General features: G+C 33.7%; 1 protein-coding gene, 30 non-coding genes and 2 pseudogenes across 32 annotated transcripts in view; all 33 read left to right on the top strand.

The window, feature by feature from the left end:
• LOC130897529 (anoctamin-4-like) overlaps window positions 1-14,400 on the top strand; it is a 95,782-nt gene extending 81,382 nt beyond the window's left edge. For both annotated transcript variants that reach the window (XM_057806438.1, XM_057806437.1), the window contains exon 15: window positions 14,243-14,400. In XM_057806438.1, the coding sequence (XP_057662421.1) occupies window positions 14,243-14,350 (108 nt within the window). In that variant the 3' untranslated portion in view covers window positions 14,351-14,400. The remainder of the gene's footprint in view (window positions 1-14,242) is intronic.
• LOC130897671 (5S ribosomal RNA) lies at window positions 188-306 on the top strand. The gene has a single exon (XR_009059760.1). It is a non-coding gene; the product is annotated as a 5S ribosomal RNA (ribosomal RNA).
• LOC130897670 (5S ribosomal RNA) lies at window positions 633-751 on the top strand. The gene has a single exon (XR_009059759.1). It is a non-coding gene; the product is annotated as a 5S ribosomal RNA (ribosomal RNA).
• Window positions 1,077-1,209, top strand: LOC130897644 (5S ribosomal RNA; annotated as a pseudogene).
• LOC130897669 (5S ribosomal RNA) lies at window positions 1,536-1,654 on the top strand. Its single transcript, XR_009059758.1, has one exon. It is a non-coding gene; the product is annotated as a 5S ribosomal RNA (ribosomal RNA).
• On the top strand, window positions 1,979-2,097 carry LOC130897668 (5S ribosomal RNA). The gene has a single exon (XR_009059757.1). It is a non-coding gene; the product is annotated as a 5S ribosomal RNA (ribosomal RNA).
• LOC130897667 (5S ribosomal RNA) lies at window positions 2,424-2,542 on the top strand. Its single transcript, XR_009059756.1, has one exon. It is a non-coding gene; the product is annotated as a 5S ribosomal RNA (ribosomal RNA).
• On the top strand, window positions 2,868-2,986 carry LOC130897689 (5S ribosomal RNA). Its single transcript, XR_009059778.1, has one exon. It is a non-coding gene; the product is annotated as a 5S ribosomal RNA (ribosomal RNA).
• On the top strand, window positions 3,312-3,430 carry LOC130897666 (5S ribosomal RNA). The gene has a single exon (XR_009059755.1). It is a non-coding gene; the product is annotated as a 5S ribosomal RNA (ribosomal RNA).
• Window positions 3,755-3,873, top strand: LOC130897665 (5S ribosomal RNA). The gene has a single exon (XR_009059754.1). It is a non-coding gene; the product is annotated as a 5S ribosomal RNA (ribosomal RNA).
• LOC130897664 (5S ribosomal RNA) lies at window positions 4,199-4,317 on the top strand. Its single transcript, XR_009059753.1, has one exon. It is a non-coding gene; the product is annotated as a 5S ribosomal RNA (ribosomal RNA).
• LOC130897663 (5S ribosomal RNA) lies at window positions 4,643-4,761 on the top strand. The gene has a single exon (XR_009059752.1). It is a non-coding gene; the product is annotated as a 5S ribosomal RNA (ribosomal RNA).
• LOC130897662 (5S ribosomal RNA) lies at window positions 5,087-5,205 on the top strand. Its single transcript, XR_009059751.1, has one exon. It is a non-coding gene; the product is annotated as a 5S ribosomal RNA (ribosomal RNA).
• LOC130897660 (5S ribosomal RNA) lies at window positions 5,532-5,650 on the top strand. The gene has a single exon (XR_009059749.1). It is a non-coding gene; the product is annotated as a 5S ribosomal RNA (ribosomal RNA).
• On the top strand, window positions 5,976-6,094 carry LOC130897659 (5S ribosomal RNA). Its single transcript, XR_009059748.1, has one exon. It is a non-coding gene; the product is annotated as a 5S ribosomal RNA (ribosomal RNA).
• Window positions 6,419-6,537, top strand: LOC130897658 (5S ribosomal RNA). Its single transcript, XR_009059747.1, has one exon. It is a non-coding gene; the product is annotated as a 5S ribosomal RNA (ribosomal RNA).
• LOC130897657 (5S ribosomal RNA) lies at window positions 6,864-6,982 on the top strand. Its single transcript, XR_009059746.1, has one exon. It is a non-coding gene; the product is annotated as a 5S ribosomal RNA (ribosomal RNA).
• LOC130897656 (5S ribosomal RNA) lies at window positions 7,308-7,426 on the top strand. Its single transcript, XR_009059745.1, has one exon. It is a non-coding gene; the product is annotated as a 5S ribosomal RNA (ribosomal RNA).
• On the top strand, window positions 7,752-7,870 carry LOC130897655 (5S ribosomal RNA). The gene has a single exon (XR_009059744.1). It is a non-coding gene; the product is annotated as a 5S ribosomal RNA (ribosomal RNA).
• On the top strand, window positions 8,196-8,314 carry LOC130897654 (5S ribosomal RNA). Its single transcript, XR_009059743.1, has one exon. It is a non-coding gene; the product is annotated as a 5S ribosomal RNA (ribosomal RNA).
• Window positions 8,640-8,758, top strand: LOC130897653 (5S ribosomal RNA). The gene has a single exon (XR_009059742.1). It is a non-coding gene; the product is annotated as a 5S ribosomal RNA (ribosomal RNA).
• Window positions 9,084-9,202, top strand: LOC130897652 (5S ribosomal RNA). The gene has a single exon (XR_009059741.1). It is a non-coding gene; the product is annotated as a 5S ribosomal RNA (ribosomal RNA).
• On the top strand, window positions 9,528-9,646 carry LOC130897638 (5S ribosomal RNA). Its single transcript, XR_009059734.1, has one exon. It is a non-coding gene; the product is annotated as a 5S ribosomal RNA (ribosomal RNA).
• Window positions 9,972-10,090, top strand: LOC130897642 (5S ribosomal RNA). The gene has a single exon (XR_009059737.1). It is a non-coding gene; the product is annotated as a 5S ribosomal RNA (ribosomal RNA).
• Window positions 10,415-10,533, top strand: LOC130897692 (5S ribosomal RNA). The gene has a single exon (XR_009059781.1). It is a non-coding gene; the product is annotated as a 5S ribosomal RNA (ribosomal RNA).
• Window positions 10,859-10,977, top strand: LOC130897694 (5S ribosomal RNA). Its single transcript, XR_009059783.1, has one exon. It is a non-coding gene; the product is annotated as a 5S ribosomal RNA (ribosomal RNA).
• LOC130897691 (5S ribosomal RNA) lies at window positions 11,302-11,420 on the top strand. The gene has a single exon (XR_009059780.1). It is a non-coding gene; the product is annotated as a 5S ribosomal RNA (ribosomal RNA).
• On the top strand, window positions 11,745-11,863 carry LOC130897700 (5S ribosomal RNA). Its single transcript, XR_009059788.1, has one exon. It is a non-coding gene; the product is annotated as a 5S ribosomal RNA (ribosomal RNA).
• LOC130897683 (5S ribosomal RNA) lies at window positions 12,188-12,306 on the top strand. Its single transcript, XR_009059772.1, has one exon. It is a non-coding gene; the product is annotated as a 5S ribosomal RNA (ribosomal RNA).
• LOC130897637 (5S ribosomal RNA) lies at window positions 12,632-12,750 on the top strand. The gene has a single exon (XR_009059733.1). It is a non-coding gene; the product is annotated as a 5S ribosomal RNA (ribosomal RNA).
• On the top strand, window positions 13,076-13,194 carry LOC130897672 (5S ribosomal RNA). Its single transcript, XR_009059761.1, has one exon. It is a non-coding gene; the product is annotated as a 5S ribosomal RNA (ribosomal RNA).
• On the top strand, window positions 13,519-13,637 carry LOC130897661 (5S ribosomal RNA). Its single transcript, XR_009059750.1, has one exon. It is a non-coding gene; the product is annotated as a 5S ribosomal RNA (ribosomal RNA).
• On the top strand, window positions 13,863-13,995 carry LOC130897648 (5S ribosomal RNA; annotated as a pseudogene).
• Window positions 14,401-19,405: the final 5,005 nt, after the last annotated feature.

Below are 19,405 nucleotides of genomic sequence, written 5' to 3'. Positions count from 1 at the left end.
AACAATGTCATACATCAACACTTAGTGTACTCAAAATCTGTTGGTGTATATTTATACATACTTATTGAGATTACATTTCGATTGTTTTCGGACGTAGAATTTCTAACAGATTTTAAATAAACTTAAATATTGAAGATTTCGTTGAATGTGCAGTTCCCTTATAATGCTTGAAACTAGTTTTATTGTCGGCAACGGCCATACCACACTGAATATACCGGTTCTCGTCCGATCACCGCAGTCAAGCAGTGTCGGGTGCGGTTAGTACTTGGATGGGTGACCGCTTGGGAACACCGCATGCTGTTGCCTTGTTTTTTTTTTTCTACTTAATGCTTGTAATTATCATTTGATAAAACAATGTTTTCAGTTATTTCAAATTATTTTGGAGTGAATTCATCACACCCGATATGCAACTATGTAATTTTGATTCTTCGCTAGACTTTTAAAAAACAATGTCATACATCAACACTTAGTGTACTCAAAATCTGTTGGTGTATATTTATACATACTTATTGAGATTACATTTCGATTGTTTTCGGACGTAGAATTTCTAACAGATTTTAAATAAACTTAAATATTGAAGATTTCGTTGAATGTGCAGTTCCCTTATAATGCTTGAAACTAGTTTTATTGTCGGCAACGGCCATACCACACTGAATATACCGGTTCTCGTCCGATCACCGCAGTCAAGCAGTGTCGGGTGCGGTTAGTACTTGGATGGGTGACCGCTTGGGAACACCGCATGCTGTTGCCTTGTTTTTTTTTTCTACTTAATGCTTGTAATTATCATTTGATACAACAATGTTTTCAGTTATTTCTCATTATTTTGAAGTAAATTCATTACACACGATATGTAACTATGTAATTTTTATTCTTCGCTAGACTTTTAAAAAACAATGTCATACATCAACACTTAGTGTACTCAAAATCTGTTGGTGTATATTTATACATACTTATTGAGATTACATTTCGATTGTTTTCGGACGTAGAATTTCTAACAGATTTTAAATAAACTTAAATATTGAAGATTTCGTTGAATGTGCAGTTCCCTTATAATGCTTGAAACTAGTTTTATTGTCGGCAACGGCCATACCACACTGAATATACCGGTTCTTGGTATTTGGTTCTCGTCCGATCACCGCAGTCAAGCAGTGTCGGGTGCGGTTAGTACTTGGATGGGTGACCGCTTGGGAACACCGCATGCTGTTGCCTTGTTTTTTTTTTTCTACTTAATGCTTGTAATTATCATTTGATAAAACAATGATTTCAGTTATTTCAAATTATTTTGGAGTAAATTCATTACACCCGATAAGCAACTATGTAATTTTGATTCTTCGCTAGACTTTTAAAAAACAATGTCATACATCAACACTTAGTGTACTCAAAATCTGTTGGTGTATATTTATACATACTTATTGAGATTACATTTCGATTGTTTTCGGACGTAGAATTTCTAACAGATTTTAAATAAACTTAAATATTGAAGATTTCGTTGAATGTGCAGTTCCCTTATAATGCTTGAAACTAGTTTTATTGTCGGCAACGGCCATACCACACTGAATATACCGGTTCTCGTCCGATCACCGCAGTCAAGCAGTGTCGGGTGCGGTTAGTACTTGGATGGGTGACCGCTTGGGAACACCGCATGCTGTTGCCTTGTTTTTTTTTCTACTTAATGCTTGTAATTATCATTTGATAAATCAATGTTTTCAGTTATTTCAAATTATTTTGGAGTAAATTCATTACACCCGATAAGCAACTATGTAATTTTGATTCTTCGCTAGACTTTTAAAAAACAATGTCATACATCAACACTTAGTGTACTCAAAATCTGTTGGTGTATATTTATACATACTTATTGAGATTACATTTCGATTGTTTTCGGACGTAGAATTTCTAACAGATTTTAAATAAACTTAAATATTGAAGATTTCGTTGAATGTGCAGTTCCCTTATAATGCTTGAAACTAGTTTTATTGTCGGCAACGGCCATACCACACTGAATATACCGGTTCTCGTCCGATCACCGCAGTCAAGCAGTGTCGGGTGCGGTTAGTACTTGGATGGGTGACCGCTTGGGAACACCGCATGCTGTTGCCTTGTTTTTTTTTTTCTACTTAATGCTTGTAATTATCATTTGATAAAACAATGTTTTCAGTTATTTCAAATTATTTTGGAGTGAATTCATCACACCCGATATGCAACTATGTAATTTTGATTCTTCGCTAGACTTTTAAAAAACAATGTCATACATCAACACTTAGTGTACTCAAAATCTGTTGGTGTATATTTATACATACTTATTGAGATTACATTTCGATTGTTTTCGGACGTAGAATTTCTAACAGATTTTAAATAAACTTAAATATTGAAGATTTCGTTGAATGTGCAGTTCCCTTATAATGCTTGAAACTAGTTTTATTGTCGGCAACGGCCATACCACACTGAATATACCGGTTCTCGTCCGATCACCGCAGTCAAGCAGTGTCGGGTGCGGTTAGTACTTGGATGGGTGACCGCTTGGGAACACCGCATGCTGTTGCCTTGTTTTTTTTTTCTACTTAATGCTTGTAATTATCATTTGATACAACAATGTTTTCAGTTATTTCTCATTATTTTGAAGTAAATTCATTACACACGATATGTAACTATGTAATTTTTATTCTTCGCTAGACTTTTAAAAAACAATGTCATACATCAACACTTAGTGTACTCAAAATCTGTTGGTGTATATTTATACATACTTATTGAGATTACATTTCGATTGTTTTCGGACGTAGAATTTCTAACAGATTTTAAATAAACTTAAATATTGAAGATTTCGTTGAATGTGCAGTTCCCTTATAATGCTTGAAACTAGTTTTATTGTCGGCAACGGCCATACCACACTGAATATACCGGTTCTCGTCTGATCACCGCAGTCAAGCAGTGTCGGGTGCGGTTAGTACTTGGATGGGTGACCGCTTGGGAACACCGCATGCTGTTGCCTTGTTTTTTTTTTCTACTTAATGCTTGTAATTATCATTTGATAAAACAATGTTTTCAGTTATTTCAAATTATTTTGGAGTAAATTCATTACACCCGATAAGCAACTATGTAATTTTGATTCTTCGCTAGACTTTTAAAAAACAATGTCATACATCAACACTTAGTGTACTCAAAATCTGTTGGTGTATATTTATACATACTTATTGAGATTACATTTCGATTGTTTTCGGACGTAGAATTTCTAACAGATTTTAAATAAACTTAAATATTGAAGATTTCGTTGAATGTGCAGTTCCCTTATAATGCTTGAAACTAGTTTTATTGTCGGCAACGGCCATACCACACTGAATATACCGGTTCTCGTCCGATCACCGCAGTCAAGCAGTGTCGGGTGCGGTTAGTACTTGGATGGGTGACCGCTTGGGAACACCGCATGCTGTTGCCTTGTTTTTTTTTTCTACTTAATGCTTGTAATTATCATTTGATAAAACAATGTTTTCAGTTATTTCAAATTATTTTGGAGTAAATTCATTACACCCGATAAGCAACTATGTAATTTTGATTCTTCGCTAGACTTTTAAAAACAATGTCATACATCAACACTTAGTGTACTCAAAATCTGTTGGTGTATATTTATACATACTTATTGAGATTACATTTCGATTGTTTTCGGACGTAGAATTTCTAACAGATTTTAAATAAACTTAAATATTGAAGATTTCGTTGAATGTGCAGTTCCCTTATAATGCTTGAAACTAGTTTTATTGTCGGCAACGGCCATACCACACTGAATATACCGGTTCTCGTCCGATCACCGCAGTCAAGCAGTGTCGGGTGCGGTTAGTACTTGGATGGGTGACCGCTTGGGAACACCGCATGCTGTTGCCTTGTTTTTTTTTTCTACTTAATGCTTGTAATTATCATTTGATACAACAATGTTTTCAGTTATTTCTCATTATTTTGAAGTAAATTCATTACACACGATATGTAACTATGTAATTTTTATTCTTCGCTAGACTTTTAAAAAACAATGTCATACATCAACACTTAGTGTACTCAAAATCTGTTGGTGTATATTTATACATACTTATTGAGATTACATTTCGATTGTTTTCGGACGTAGAATTTCTAACAGATTTTAAATAAACTTAAATATTGAAGATTTCGTTGAATGTGCAGTTCCCTTATAATGCTTGAAACTAGTTTTATTGTCGGCAACGGCCATACCACACTGAATATACCGGTTCTCGTCCGATCACCGCAGTCAAGCAGTGTCGGGTGCGGTTAGTACTTGGATGGGTGACCGCTTGGGAACACCGCATGCTGTTGCCTTGTTTTTTTTTTTCTACTTAATGCTTGTAATTATCATTTGATAAAACAATGTTTTCAGTTATTTCAAATTATTTTGGAGTAAATTCATTACACCCGATAAGCAACTATGTAATTTTGATTCTTCGCTAGACTTTTAAAAACAATGTCATACATCAACACTTAGTGTACTCAAAATCTGTTGGTGTATATTTATACATACTTATTGAGATTACATTTCGATTGTTTTCGGACGTAGAATTTCTAACAGATTTTAAATAAACTTAAATATTGAAGATTTCGTTGAATGTGCAGTTCCCTTATAATGCTTGAAACTAGTTTTATTGTCGGCAACGGCCATACCACACTGAATATACCGGTTCTCGTCCGATCACCGCAGTCAAGCAGTGTCGGGTGCGGTTAGTACTTGGATGGGTGACCGCTTGGGAACACCGCATGCTGTTGCCTTGTTTTTTTTTTCTACTTAATGCTTGTAATTATCATTTGATACAACAATGTTTTCAGTTATTTCTCATTATTTTGAAGTAAATTCATTACACACGATATGTAACTATGTAATTTTTATTCTTCGCTAGACTTTTAAAAAACAATGTCATACATCAACACTTAGTGTACTCAAAATCTGTTGGTGTATATTTATACATACTTATTGAGATTACATTTCGATTGTTTTCGGACGTAGAATTTCTAACAGATTTTAAATAAACTTAAATATTGAAGATTTCGTTGAATGTGCAGTTCCCTTATAATGCTTGAAACTAGTTTTATTGTCGGCAACGGCCATACCACACTGAATATACCGGTTCTCGTCCGATCACCGCAGTCAAGCAGTGTCGGGTGCGGTTAGTACTTGGATGGGTGACCGCTTGGGAACACCGCATGCTGTTGCCTTGTTTTTTTTTTTCTACTTAATGCTTGTAATTATCATTTGATAAAACAATGTTTTCAGTTATTTCAAATTATTTTGGAGTGAATTCATCACACCCGATATGCAACTATGTAATTTTGATTCTTCGCTAGACTTTTAAAAAACAATGTCATACATCAACACTTAGTGTACTCAAAATCTGTTGGTGTATATTTATACATACTTATTGAGATTACATTTCGATTGTTTTCGGACGTAGAATTTCTAACAGATTTTAAATAAACTTAAATATTGAATATTTCGTTGAATGTGCAGTTCCCTTATAATGCTTGAAACTAGTTTTATTGTCGGCAACGGCCATACCACACTGAATATACCGGTTCTCGTCCGATCACCGCAGTCAAGCAGTGTCGGGTGCGGTTAGTACTTGGATGGGTGACCGCTTGGGAACACCGCATGCTGTTGCCTTGTTTTTTTTTTCTACTTAATGCTTGTAATTATCATTTGATAAAACAATGTTTTTAGTTATTTCAAATTATTTTGGAGTGAATTCATCACACCCGATATGCAACTATGTAATTTTGATTCTTCGCTAGACTTTTAAAAAACAATGTCATACATCAACACTTAGTGTACTCAAAATCTGTTGGTGTATATTTATACATACTTATTGAGATTACATTTCGATTGTTTTCGGACGTAGAATTTCTAACAGATTTTAAATAAACTTAAATATTGAAGATTTCGTTGAATGTGCAGTTCCCTTATAATGCTTGAAACTAGTTTTATTGTCGGCAACGGCCATACCACACTGAATATACCGGTTCTCGTCCGATCACCGCAGTCAAGCAGTGTCGGGTGCGGTTAGTACTTGGATGGGTGACCGCTTGGGAACACCGCATGCTGTTGCCTTGTTTTTTTTTCTACTTAATGCTTGTAATTATCATTTGATAAAACAATGTTTTCAGTTATTTCAAATTATTTTGGAGTAAATTCATTACACCCGATAAGCAACTATATAATTTTGATTCTTCGCTAGACTTTTAAAAAACAATGTCATACATCAACACTTAGTGTACTCAAAATCTGTTGGTGTATATTTATACATACTTATTGAGATTACATTTCGATTGTTTTCGGACGTAGAATTTCTAACAGATTTTAAATAAACTTAAATATTGAAGATTTCGTTGAATGTGCAGTTCCCTTATAATGCTTGAAACTAGTTTTATTGTCGGCAACGGCCATACCACACTGAATATACCGGTTCTCGTCCGATCACCGCAGTCAAGCAGTGTCGGGTGCGGTTAGTACTTGGATGGGTGACCGCTTGGGAACACCGCATGCTGTTGCCTTGTTTTTTTTTTTCTACTTAATGCTTGTAATTATCATTTGATACAACAATGTTTTCAGTTATTTCTCATTATTTTGAAGTAAATTCATTACACACGATATGTAACTATGTAATTTTTATTCTTCGCTAGACTTTTAAAAAACAATGTCATACATCAACACTTAGTGTACTCAAAATCTGTTGGTGTATATTTATACATACTTATTGAGATTACATTTCGATTGTTTTCGGACGTAGAATTTCTAACAGATTTTAAATAAACTTAAATATTGAAGATTTCGTTGAATGTGCAGTTCCCTTATAATGCTTGAAACTAGTTTTATTGTCGGCAACGGCCATACCACACTGAATATACCGGTTCTCGTCCGATCACCGCAGTCAAGCAGTGTCGGGTGCGGTTAGTACTTGGATGGGTGACCGCTTGGGAACACCGCATGCTGTTGCCTTGTTTTTTTTTTCTACTTAATGCTTGTAATTATCATTTGATACAACAATGTTTTCAGTTATTTCAAATTATTTTGGAGTAAATTCATTACACCCGATAAGCAACTATATAATTTTGATTCTTCGCTAGACTTTTAAAAAACAATGTCATACATCAACACTTAGTGTACTCAAAATCTGTTGGTGTATATTTATACATACTTATTGAGATTACATTTCGATTGTTTTCGGACGTAGAATTTCTAACAGATTTTAAATAAACTTAAATATTGAAGATTTCGTTGAATGTGCAGTTCCCTTATAATGCTTGAAACTAGTTTTATTGTCGGCAACGGCCATACCACACTGAATATACCGGTTCTCGTCCGATCACCGCAGTCAAGCAGTGTCGGGTGCGGTTAGTACTTGGATGGGTGACCGCTTGGGAACACCGCATGCTGTTGCCTTGTTTTTTTTTTCTACTTAATGCTTGTAATTATCATTTGATACAACAATGTTTTCAGTTATTTCTCATTATTTTGAAGTAAATTCATTACACACGATATGTAACTATGTAATTTTTATTCTTCGCTAGACTTTTAAAAAACAATGTCATACATCAACACTTAGTGTACTCAAAATCTGTTGGTGTATATTTATACATACTTATTGAGATTACATTTCGATTGTTTTCGGACGTAGAATTTCTAACAGATTTTAAATAAACTTAAATATTGAAGATTTCGTTGAATGTGCAGTTCCCTTATAATGCTTGAAACTAGTTTTATTGTCGGCAACGGCCATACCACACTGAATATACCGGTTCTCGTCCGATCACCGCAGTCAAGCAGTGTCGGGTGCGGTTAGTACTTGGATGGGTGACCGCTTGGGAACACCGCATGCTGTTGCCTTGTTTTTTTTTTCTACTTAATGCTTGTAATTATCATTTGATACAACAATGTTTTCAGTTATTTCTCATTATTTTGAAGTAAATTCATTACACACGATATGTAACTATGTAATTTTTATTCTTCGCTAGACTTTTAAAAAACAATGTCATACATCAACACTTAGTGTACTTAAAATCTGTTGGTGTATATTTATACATACTTATTGAGATTACATTTCGATTGTTTTCGGACGTAGAATTTCTAACAGATTTTAAATAAACTTAAATATTGAAGATTTCGTTGAATGTGCAGTTCCCTTATAATGCTTGAAACTAGTTTTATTGTCGGCAACGGCCATACCACACTGAATATACCGGTTCTCGTCCGATCACCGCAGTCAAGCAGTGTCGGGTGCGGTTAGTACTTGGATGGGTGACCGCTTGGGAACACCGCATGCTGTTGCCTTGTTTTTTTTTTCTACTTAATGCTTGTAATTATCATTTGATACAACAATGTTTTCAGTTATTTCTCATTATTTTGAAGTAAATTCATTACACACGATATGTAACTATGTAATTTTTATTCTTCGCTAGACTTTTAAAAAACAATGTCATACATCAACACTTAGTGTACTCAAAATCTGTTGGTGTATATTTATACATACTTATTGAGATTACATTTCGATTGTTTTCGGACGTAGAATTTCTAACAGATTTTAAATAAACTTAAATATTGAAGATTTCGTTGAATGTGCAGTTCCCTTATAATGCTTGAAACTAGTTTTATTGTCGGCAACGGCCATACCACACTGAATATACCGGTTCTCGTCCGATCACCGCAGTCAAGCAGTGTCGGGTGCGGTTAGTACTTGGATGGGTGACCGCTTGGGAACACCGCATGCTGTTGCCTTGTTTTTTTTTTCTACTTAATGCTTGTAATTATCATTTGATACAACAATGTTTTCAGTTATTTCTCATTATTTTGAAGTAAATTCATTACACACGATATGTAACTATGTAATTTTTATTCTTCGCTAGACTTTTAAAAAACAATGTCATACATCAACACTTAGTGTACTCAAAATCTGTTGGTGTATATTTATACATACTTATTGAGATTACATTTCGATTGTTTTCGGACGTAGAATTTCTAACAGATTTTAAATAAACTTAAATATTGAAGATTTCGTTGAATGTGCAGTTCCCTTATAATGCTTGAAACTAGTTTTATTGTCGGCAACGGCCATACCACACTGAATATACCGGTTCTCGTCCGATCACCGCAGTCAAGCAGTGTCGGGTGCGGTTAGTACTTGGATGGGTGACCGCTTGGGAACACCGCATGCTGTTGCCTTGTTTTTTTTTTCTACTTAATGCTTGTAATTATCATTTGATACAACAATGTTTTCAGTTATTTCTCATTATTTTGAAGTAAATTCATTACACACGATATGTAACTATGTAATTTTTATTCTTCGCTAGACTTTTAAAAAACAATGTCATACATCAACACTTAGTGTACTCAAAATCTGTTGGTGTATATTTATACATACTTATTGAGATTACATTTCGATTGTTTTCGGACGTAGAATTTCTAACAGATTTTAAATAAACTTAAATATTGAAGATTTCGTTGAATGTGCAGTTCCCTTATAATGCTTGAAACTAGTTTTATTGTCGGCAACGGCCATACCACACTGAATATACCGATTCTCGTCCGATCACCGCAGTCAAGCAGTGTCGGGTGCGGTTAGTACTTGGATGGGTGACTGCTTGGGAACACCGCATGCTGTTGCCTTGTTTTTTTTTTCTACTTAATGCTTGTAATTATCATTTGATACAACAATGTTTTCAGTTATTTCTCATTATTTTGAAGTAAATTCATTACACACGATATGTAACTATGTAATTTTTATTCTTCGCTAGACTTTTAAAAAACAATGTCATACATCAACACTTAGTGTACTCAAAATCTGTTGGTGTATATTTATACATACTTATTGAGATTACATTTCGATTGTTTTCGGACGTAGAATTTCTAACAGATTTTAAATAAACTTAAATATTGAAGATTTCGTTGAATGTGCAGTTCCCTTATAATGCTTGAAACTAGTTTTATTGTCGGCAACGGCCATACCACACTGAATATACCGGTTCTCGTCCGATCACCGCAGTCAAGCAGTGTCGGGTGCGGTTAGTACTTGGATGGGTGACCGCTTGGGAACACCGCATGCTGTTGCCTTGTTTTTTTTTCTACTTAATGCTTGTAATTATCATTTGATAAAACAATGTTTTCAGTTATTTCAAATTATTTTGGAGTAAATTCATTACACCCGATAAGCAACTATGTAATTTTGATTCTTCGCTAGACTTTTAAAAAACAATGTCATACATCAACACTTAGTGTACTCAAAATCTGTTGGTGTATATTTATACATACTTATTGAGATTACATTTCGATTGTTTTCGGACGTAGAATTTCTAACAGATTTTAAATAAACTTAAATATTGAAGATTTCGTTGAATGTGCAGTTCCCTTATAATGCTTGAAACTAGTTTTATTGTCGGCAACGGCCATACCACACTGAATATACCGGTTCTCGTCCGATCACCGCAGTCAAGCAGTGTCGGGTGCGGTTGGTACTTGGATGGGTGACCGCTTGGGAACACCGCATGCTGTTGCCTTGTTTTTTTTTTCTACTTAATGCTTGTAATTATCATTTGATACAACAATGTTTTCAGTTATTTCTCATTATTTTGAAGTAAATTCATTACACACGATATGTAACTATGTAATTTTTATTCTTCGCTAGACTTTTAAAAAACAATGTCATACATCAACACTTAGTGTACTCAAAATCTGTTGGTGTATATTTATACATACTTATTGAGATTACATTTCGATTGTTTTCGGACGTAGAATTTCTAACAGATTTTAAATAAACTTAAATATTGAAGATTTCGTTGAATGTGCAGTTCCCTTATAATGCTTGAAACTAGTTTTATTGTCGGCAACGGCCATACCACACTGAATATACCGGTTCTCGTCCGATCACCGCAGTCAAGCAGTGTCGGGTGCGGTTAGTACTTGGATGGGTGACCGCTTGGGAACACCGCATGCTGTTGCCTTGTTTTTTTTTCTACTTAATGCTTGTAATTATCATTTGATAAAACAATGTTTTCAGTTATTTCAAATTATTTTGGAGTAAATTCATTACACCCGATAAGCAACTATGTAATTTTGATTCTTCGCTAGACTTTTAAAAAACAAACTCATACATCAACACTTAGTGTACTCAAAATCTGTTGGTGTATATTCATACATACTTATTGAGATTACATTTCGATTGTTTTCGGACGTAGAATTTCTAACAGATTTTAAATAAACTTAAATATTGAAGATTTCGTTGAATGTGCAGTTCCCTTATAATGCTTGAAACTAGTTTTATTGTCGGCAACGGCCATACTACACTGAATATACCGGTTCTCGTCCGATCACCGCAGTCAAGCAGTGTCGGGTGCGGTTAGTACTTGGATGGGTGACCGCTTGGGAACACCGCATGCTGTTGCCTTTTTTTTTTTTCTACTTAATGCTTGTAATTATCATTTGATACAACAATGTTTTCAGTTATTTCTCATTATTTTGAAGTAAATTCATTACACCCGATATGCAACTATGTAATTTTGATTCTTCGCTAGACTTTTAAAAAACAATGTCATACATCAACACTTAGTGTACTCAAAATCTGTTGGTGTATATTTATACATACTTATTGAGATTACATTTCGATTGTTTTCGGACGTAGAATTTCTAACAGATTTTAAATAAACTTAAATATTGAAGATTTCGTTGAATGTGCAGTTCCCTTATAATGCTTGAAACTAGTTTTATTGTCGGCAACGGCCATACCACACTGAATATACCGGTTCTCGTCCGATCACCGCAGTCAAGCAGTGTCGGGTGCGGTTAGTACTTGGATGTGTGACCGCTTGGGAACACCGCATGCTGTTGCCTTGTTTTTTTTTCTACTTAATGCTTGTAATTATCATTTGATAAAACAATGTTTTCAGTTATTTCTCATTATTTTCAAGTAAATTCATTACACCCGATATGCAACTATGTAATTTTGATTCTTCGCTAGACTTTTAAAAAACAATGTCATACATCAACACTTAGTGTACTCAAAATCTGTTGGTGTATATTTATACATACTTATTGAGATTACATTTCGATTGTTTTCGGACGTAGAATTTCTAACAGATTTTAAATAAACTTAAATATTGAAGATTTCGTTGAATGTGCAGTTCCCTTATAATGCTTGAAACTAGTTTTATTGTCGGCAACGGCCATACCACACTGAATATACCGGTTCTCGTCCGATCACCGCAGTCAAGCAGTGTCGGGTGCGGTTAGTACTTGGATGGGTGACCGCTTGGGAACACCGCATGCTGTTGCCTTGTTTTTTTTTTTCTACTTAATGCTTGTAATTATCATTTGATAAAACAATGTTTTCAGTTATTTCAAATTATTTTGGAGTAAATTCATTACACCCGATAAGCAACTATGTAATTTTGATTCTTCGCTAGACTTTTAAAAACAATGTCATACATCAACACTTAGTGTACTCAAAATCTGTTGGTGTATATTTATACATACTTATTGAAATTACATTTCGATTGTTTTCGGACGTAGAATTTCTAACAGATTTTAAATAAACTTAAATATTGAAGATTTCGTTGAATGTGCAGTTCCCTTATAATGCTTGAAACTAGTTTTATTGTCGGCAACGGCCATACCACACTGAATATACCGATTCTCGTCCGATCACCGCAGTCAAGCAGTGTCGGGTGCGGTTAGTACTTGGATGGGTGACTGCTTGGGAACACCGCATGCTGTTGCCTTGTTTTTTTTTTCTACTTAATGCTTGTAATTATCATTTGATACAACAATGTTTTCAGTTATTTCTCATTATTTTGAAGTAAATTCATTACACACGATATGTAACTATGTAATTTTTATTCTTCGCTAGACTTTTAAAAAACAATGTCATACATCAACACTTAGTGTACTCAAAATCTGTTGGTGTATATTTATACATACTTATTGAGATTACATTTCGATTGTTTTCGGACGTAGAATTTCTAACAGATTTTAAATAAACTTAAATATTGAAGATTTCGTTGAATGTGCAGTTCCCTTATAATGCTTGAAACTAGTTTTATTGTCGGCAACGGCCATACCACACTGAATATACCGGTTCTCGTCCGATCACCGCAGTCAAGCAGTGTCGGGTGCGGTTAGTACTTGGATGGGTGACCGCTTGGGAACACCGCATGCTGTTGCCTTGTTTTTTTTTCTACTTAATGCTTGTAATTATCATTTGATAAAACAATGTTTTCAGTTATTTCAAATTATTTTGGAGTAAATTCATTACACCCGATAAGCAACTATGTAATTTTGATTCTTCGCTAGACTTTTAAAAAACAATGTCATACATCAACACTTAGTGTACTCAAAATCTGTTGGTGTATATTTATACATACTTATTGAGATTACATTTCGATTGTTTTCGGACGTAGAATTTCTAACAGATTTTAAATAAACTTAAATATTGAAGATTTCGTTGAATGTGCAGTTCCCTTATAATGCTTGAAACTAGTTTTATTGTCGGCAACGGCCATACCACACTGAATATACCGGTTCTCGTCCGATCACCGCAGTCAAGCAGTGTCGGGTGCGGTTAGTACTTGGATGGGTGACCGCTTGGGAACACCGCATGCTGTTGCCTTGTTTTTTTTTCTACTTAATGCTTGTAATTATCATTTGATAAAACAATGTTTTCAGTTATTTCAAATTATTTTGGAGTAAATTCATTACACCCGATAAGCAACTATGTAATTTTGATTCTTCGCTAGACTTTTAAAAAACAAACTCATACATCAACACTTAGTGTACTCAAAATCTTCGTTGAATGTGCAGTTCCCTTATAATGCTTGAAACTAGTTTTATTGTCGGCAACGGCCATACCACACTAAATATACCGGTTCTTGGTATTTGGTTCTCGTCCGATCACCGCAGTCAAGCAGTGTCGGGTGCGGTTAGTACTTGGATGGGTGACCACTTGGGAACACTGCATGCTGTTGCCTTGTTTTTTTTTTCTAGATTAGATTATTGCGTATCAATAGGGATGCTAAGAAATTGAGTCATCATCTCTATACCTCCTTCATACCTTATCTTTCGTATTATATTTATAAAAAGTATGTAGATACTCAATATGGATTTATTCAAAAATTTATAAACTATTTCACTATTTGCAGATTAACTTACTAGGTAACGAATTACCTAATTGCTTTGTAAATTGAATTGTAAATGAAATTTTATTTCTACTTTCAGCATTTAGTGATTTTTGTAAAAGGGATATTGGCTTACGCTATTCCGGATGTGCCAGAAAATGTTGTGGGAGAACTAGCAAGAAAGAGAGAAAGTACACGACTTTCATAATTTTTCTTCAAATGTACTAACAATAAAAGAAATAAACTATTACTTTATAATTGATTTTTTTGGAATAGTATAAATGCGCAGAACATTAACTTGAAGCCTAAGATTCATGTGATCAATAAAGGAGAGTGTTTCCAAAGTAAGCTGGAAGACTGAACGATTCTCTAGTTAATTTTTACACGAAAAATTCTTCTAAACCCATTTGGTAAGTATTGTGAGTTATGAAGATAATACCAAAAGGGCGTTCTTGGAAAACTCACGTCAGTTATCACCACCACTATTATGTTCAATAACGTGTTAAGCTTATTAATGATAATTAAATCCGGAAAATTTTCAATGGAAGCGAGCTCATACAAACCAGGTAAACCCATATCGAACGGTTACTAATGAACAGAATAAATGGAGTGACTCCTATTAAAAAACTTGTTCCAGATTATCAATTTGGTTTCGGAAAGAAACCCTCAAATTCTCAGCAGTGTCACAGAATTGTTAGCACAATAAAGCAGAGCCTGGAAGAGAAAGAATTGTACCCTGCAATTTTCTTCGATATAAAACTAGCCTTCGGTAGAGTATGGGATGAAGGAACAAAATATTAAAACAATTACACGATCAAGTATATCTAATCCCAGTGATGGATTTACGACAAGTCACGCGAGGCCCGGGCCTAGGGTGGCATGATTTGAGACGCGGCAAAATTTTTGAGATATAATAACATGAAAACAGTCTCTTTTGAAAATGAATGTAGTTTAATTTTTGTGAAGAATTTTTTCTAAAGTATATAATGGTTCAAGTTTTTATTTATTTTACAGTATATGAATAGAATGTTTATTTTTTAAAATATCAATTATAGTCTTTATCGAATGATGTTCTTTACTTTTCGTTCCATTACTGAAATTAATCAACTGAATATAAAATTCTCGTGTCACAATGTTAGTTACCATACTCCTCCCAAACGGCTTGACCAATTTTTATCAAATTTTATATGCATATTCAGTAGGTCTGAGAATAGTCTACTGTCTATTTTTCATACCCCTAAGTGATAAGGGTTGTCCACCCCTAACATTTTATTTTTATTTTTCGGACAATATTTTGATTTTAAATTATTTTATAATGTGCCATTAAAAATACATACAACCTTAAATTTTCACCCTTCTATCACCAACCCCTATTTTTTAATAGTCATTTTAGTAATTTAATCATTTTTCATCCCGCTCGATAACTGATCAATTATCCCTGGCGGGGATAACTTACTCTCAATTAAATGTTAGGCTCAACAGCCTAACATTTAATTGAAACTTTTACATGGTAATATGTATTAGTATCAAGACAGTTTATTCCTACTAACTCACTCCCTCCATAGTTTTCGGCCATTATTCATGCATCAAGCGTAGGGCTGGGCTATTATCAAAAAAGATAATCGATTATCGATTGTATAAAATAATCGATTATGTTCGATTATTAATCAAAAATAATCGATTTATCGAAAATAATCGATCAATCGAAAATAATCGATCAATCTAAAATAATCGATTAAACGAAAATAATCAATTTTCGATTATTCGAAAATCGGAAATAAAGCTTCAAAACAACGATTGTGGTTTGATTCATATAAGAAACAAGATAAAGAGCGAGTATACCACTAGGAACATACAGAAGACATTATAGTTTGATTCCTAATAAAAAAAACCAAATAATGAACCTACAGAAGATATTTGGAAGTAAGATTCGGATATTGAAATAATTATTCAGAAAATAAATTTTTTAATCGTTAAATTGATTATTATATTATTTGATTATTTTAACGATTGTACGAAAAATAGTGTGTATGCCATAGCCGCGAAACTTTTTAACGACCTCAAGATTATCTTATCGATATTTTTATATTTTCCGATTAATCGATATTTTTAGATTATTTTCGATTAATCGATTACCGATAAATTTTAAAAATATATATCGATTAGTCGATCACCCGATTAATCAATTATTTTTCGATTAATCGATTATTTTGCCCACCCCTAATCAAGCGTAGTAGTAATATTTAAAATTATCATTTTACTATCTCAATGTAACTCTCATATTAACTATATTCTCAAGTAAATTTGTTACTAATTTTCTGGACTATAATTATTTATTCCTATTTTATCAATAATTATTAATGTTGAGTGTAGTTCGCACGATTAGTTAATAAGTGATTAACATAACCTCAAAAGTACTCAACACGTGTCACGAGCTCCCGCCAACAACGGCTATTGTGTTGTAAGTATAAATTATTCTTATACATTTATTATAAAATCCATAATTTTTTTTTATTTTCATTTATCCATATTTTTTTATTTTATTTATATCGAAAATGTTGGAGATGGTCAAAACAAAATTCGGTGAAAGATTTTTATTACAATTGGGCAATTTTTTTGTGTTCACTTGTAAGAGCTCTAACTTATTATATACATATATATTATAAAATTATCGATATAATTAAGAAAAATAAAATTTCTCGCTTTCGTAAAATAGTATAATATTTACATGTATATGTATGTGTGTACAATCAAAGATTAAATACATTATTACTATGTGTTTCATCATTTCTGCACAATCATTGATTCACAAGATGCTCTCATTGAACAAATATTTCCCGATGTACTGGGTGTCCCAATAAGAATGGCTGTCGGCCATATCTCGGGAACCGTTTATAGTACAGCTTCGGGGAAAAAAAATTTATGACAAAAGTGACCTCGAGGAAAACCTGGAAATTATTTACAAAGTTGTAGGTCCACCGCTAGAGAGCGTAATTAAATACCAAAAATTATAAAATGAATAATTTACAAATTTTGCATAATTAAGATGCATTTAAACTATGATTATCGTATTCTTCGAAAAATGTTAAATGGAAACATGCAGTTTTAATTAAGGAATATAAAAGTGTACCACATTAGCAACAGAATAGCGAAAACCGCATGTCGATATATTTTTCGCATTACGAGATATCCTAATAAATGTGTAAATTTTAAGCATTTTCCTTTAAACATAAATTACTCCGGGTTGACTGAAGGGATTTTAACATTTTTTGACTCCTCAAAATTGTCTTTCCTTGTTCTATTTCTATCAATAATAGTTCCAATTATTATGTCAATATTATTTATGCTGTCATCGGGAAACTGCGTTATGGAAGTTAAAATGGAAATATAACTTAAGGTGTCTCGCGAGTGACGATCTAAATGTTCAAATTGTCGGCCATCATTTTCGATACAAGCGTTTATTCTTTGAAGAGTAGATTGAACAGCAGTCTCAATTTCTGCTCTTGAAATACTCTGAATGGCGTTTCGTATTCTATCGATCATGTTATCTCTAGTAGTGGTTCTAATTGCACAAACAAGGTCTTTAATCCGGCCCCAGAGATAAAAATCTAAGGCAGTTAAGTCTGGTGACCTGGCTTACTAGGTTTATTAATTTGACAAAAATCATAACTTTTCGTTTTGTTTTTTTCATGGCCCACTATTTGTTTTTATATATTTCCATTTTAACTTCCATAACGCAGTTTCCCGGTGACAGCATAAGTAATATCGACATAATAATTGGAATTATTATTAATAGAACAAGGAAAGACAATTTTGAGGAGTCAAAAAATGTTAAAATCCGTTCAGTCAACCCGAAGTAATTTATGTTTAAAGGAAAATGTTTAAAATTTACACATTTCTTAAGATATCTCGTAATACAAAAAAGATATCGATATGCGGTTTTCGCTATTCTGTTGCTAATTTGGTCTACTTTTATATTCCTTAATTAAAACTGCATGTTTCCATTCTAAAGGATAGCTAGATTTAAAAAAATAAATAAATAGCGCCCTCCAGCGTATACGTTACTCAGTAGGTTGTTTCGAAATTATAACTTACGTAGAAAGGCGCTCTCTTCAAAAAGACTAAGTTTGCATAAATAGATTAAGTAGAACTGAACTTACAGGCGTTTCTCATAATAAAGTTCCCGCTTCCCCCCACCTCTTATTTGAAGAGATAGACTAAAACTTGTAAACTGAAATATACGCTGAATTTCTTGAAGAATAAGATAATCATAGTTTAAATGTAATTGGGCAAAATTTGTAAATAAATCATTTTATAATTTTTGGTATTTAGTTACGCCTTCTGGCGGTGGATCTACAGCTATGTAAATAATTTCCAGGTTTTTCTCGAGGTCACTTTTGCTTGCAGAAAGAGCAATTTTAGCGGCAAAAAATGTGGAAGTTGACGATTTAAATCTGAAGATACAACAGTTGTTGCCAGGGAACTTGGTATCATACAAATCTGTTGATACAGTTTGCGATGCCAGCGAAGCTGTAAATTTTCCAACAGAGTTTTTGAACTCACTGGATTTGCCAGGCATGCCACCGCATAATTTACAATTGAAGGTTGGATCTCTGATTATTTTGCTTCGTAATTCGAACCCGCCACGGCTGTGCAACGGTACGCGATTAGTCATTCAAAAATTAATGAAAAACGTTATCGAAGCCAGAATTTCAAATTGTAATTTCCAAGATGAAAGTATATTAATACCAGGAATCCCTAATATACCTACAGATGTGCCAATTCAATTTAAACGTATTCAGTTTCCGATTAGATTGGCATTGCAATGACTATCAAGTCCAAACGCCAAACGATGTCTGTTTGTGACTTAGATTTGAGCACACCATGTTTTTCACACGGTTTCCAGTTTGTTTTAATAATTTCGCAATTTGTTTTTAGCGTTCAATAAAACGGAAACGGAAGCTAAAAAGCAATGGATGACATAAGAAATACTCACCTTAATGGAAGATCGAAGAATAGCTAAACTACAACATGACCAACAAAAATATAACAATATGCATTGGGTCATACGTAGTAAAATAAAGAAGACGAAAAACAATTGGATAGCTGACATGTGTGAGGAAGTGGAAGATCTACATAAGAAAGATGATTCTGTCAATTTTCATAAAAAACTAAAGGAGGTAACAGAAACTTTTAGAAAACACACCATCGACTCGATTAGGGTAAATAACAGAATTATAACTGAGCCAGAGGAGCTGTGCAA

This window comes from Diorhabda carinulata, chromosome 8 (genome assembly GCF_026250575.1).
Source record: "Diorhabda carinulata isolate Delta chromosome 8, icDioCari1.1, whole genome shotgun sequence".
In the NCBI taxonomy this organism is placed as follows: Eukaryota; Metazoa; Arthropoda; class Insecta; order Coleoptera; family Chrysomelidae; genus Diorhabda; species Diorhabda carinulata.
Note: the sequence above shows the minus strand (reverse complement) of the source record. Positions and strands in the feature narration are given on the sequence as shown.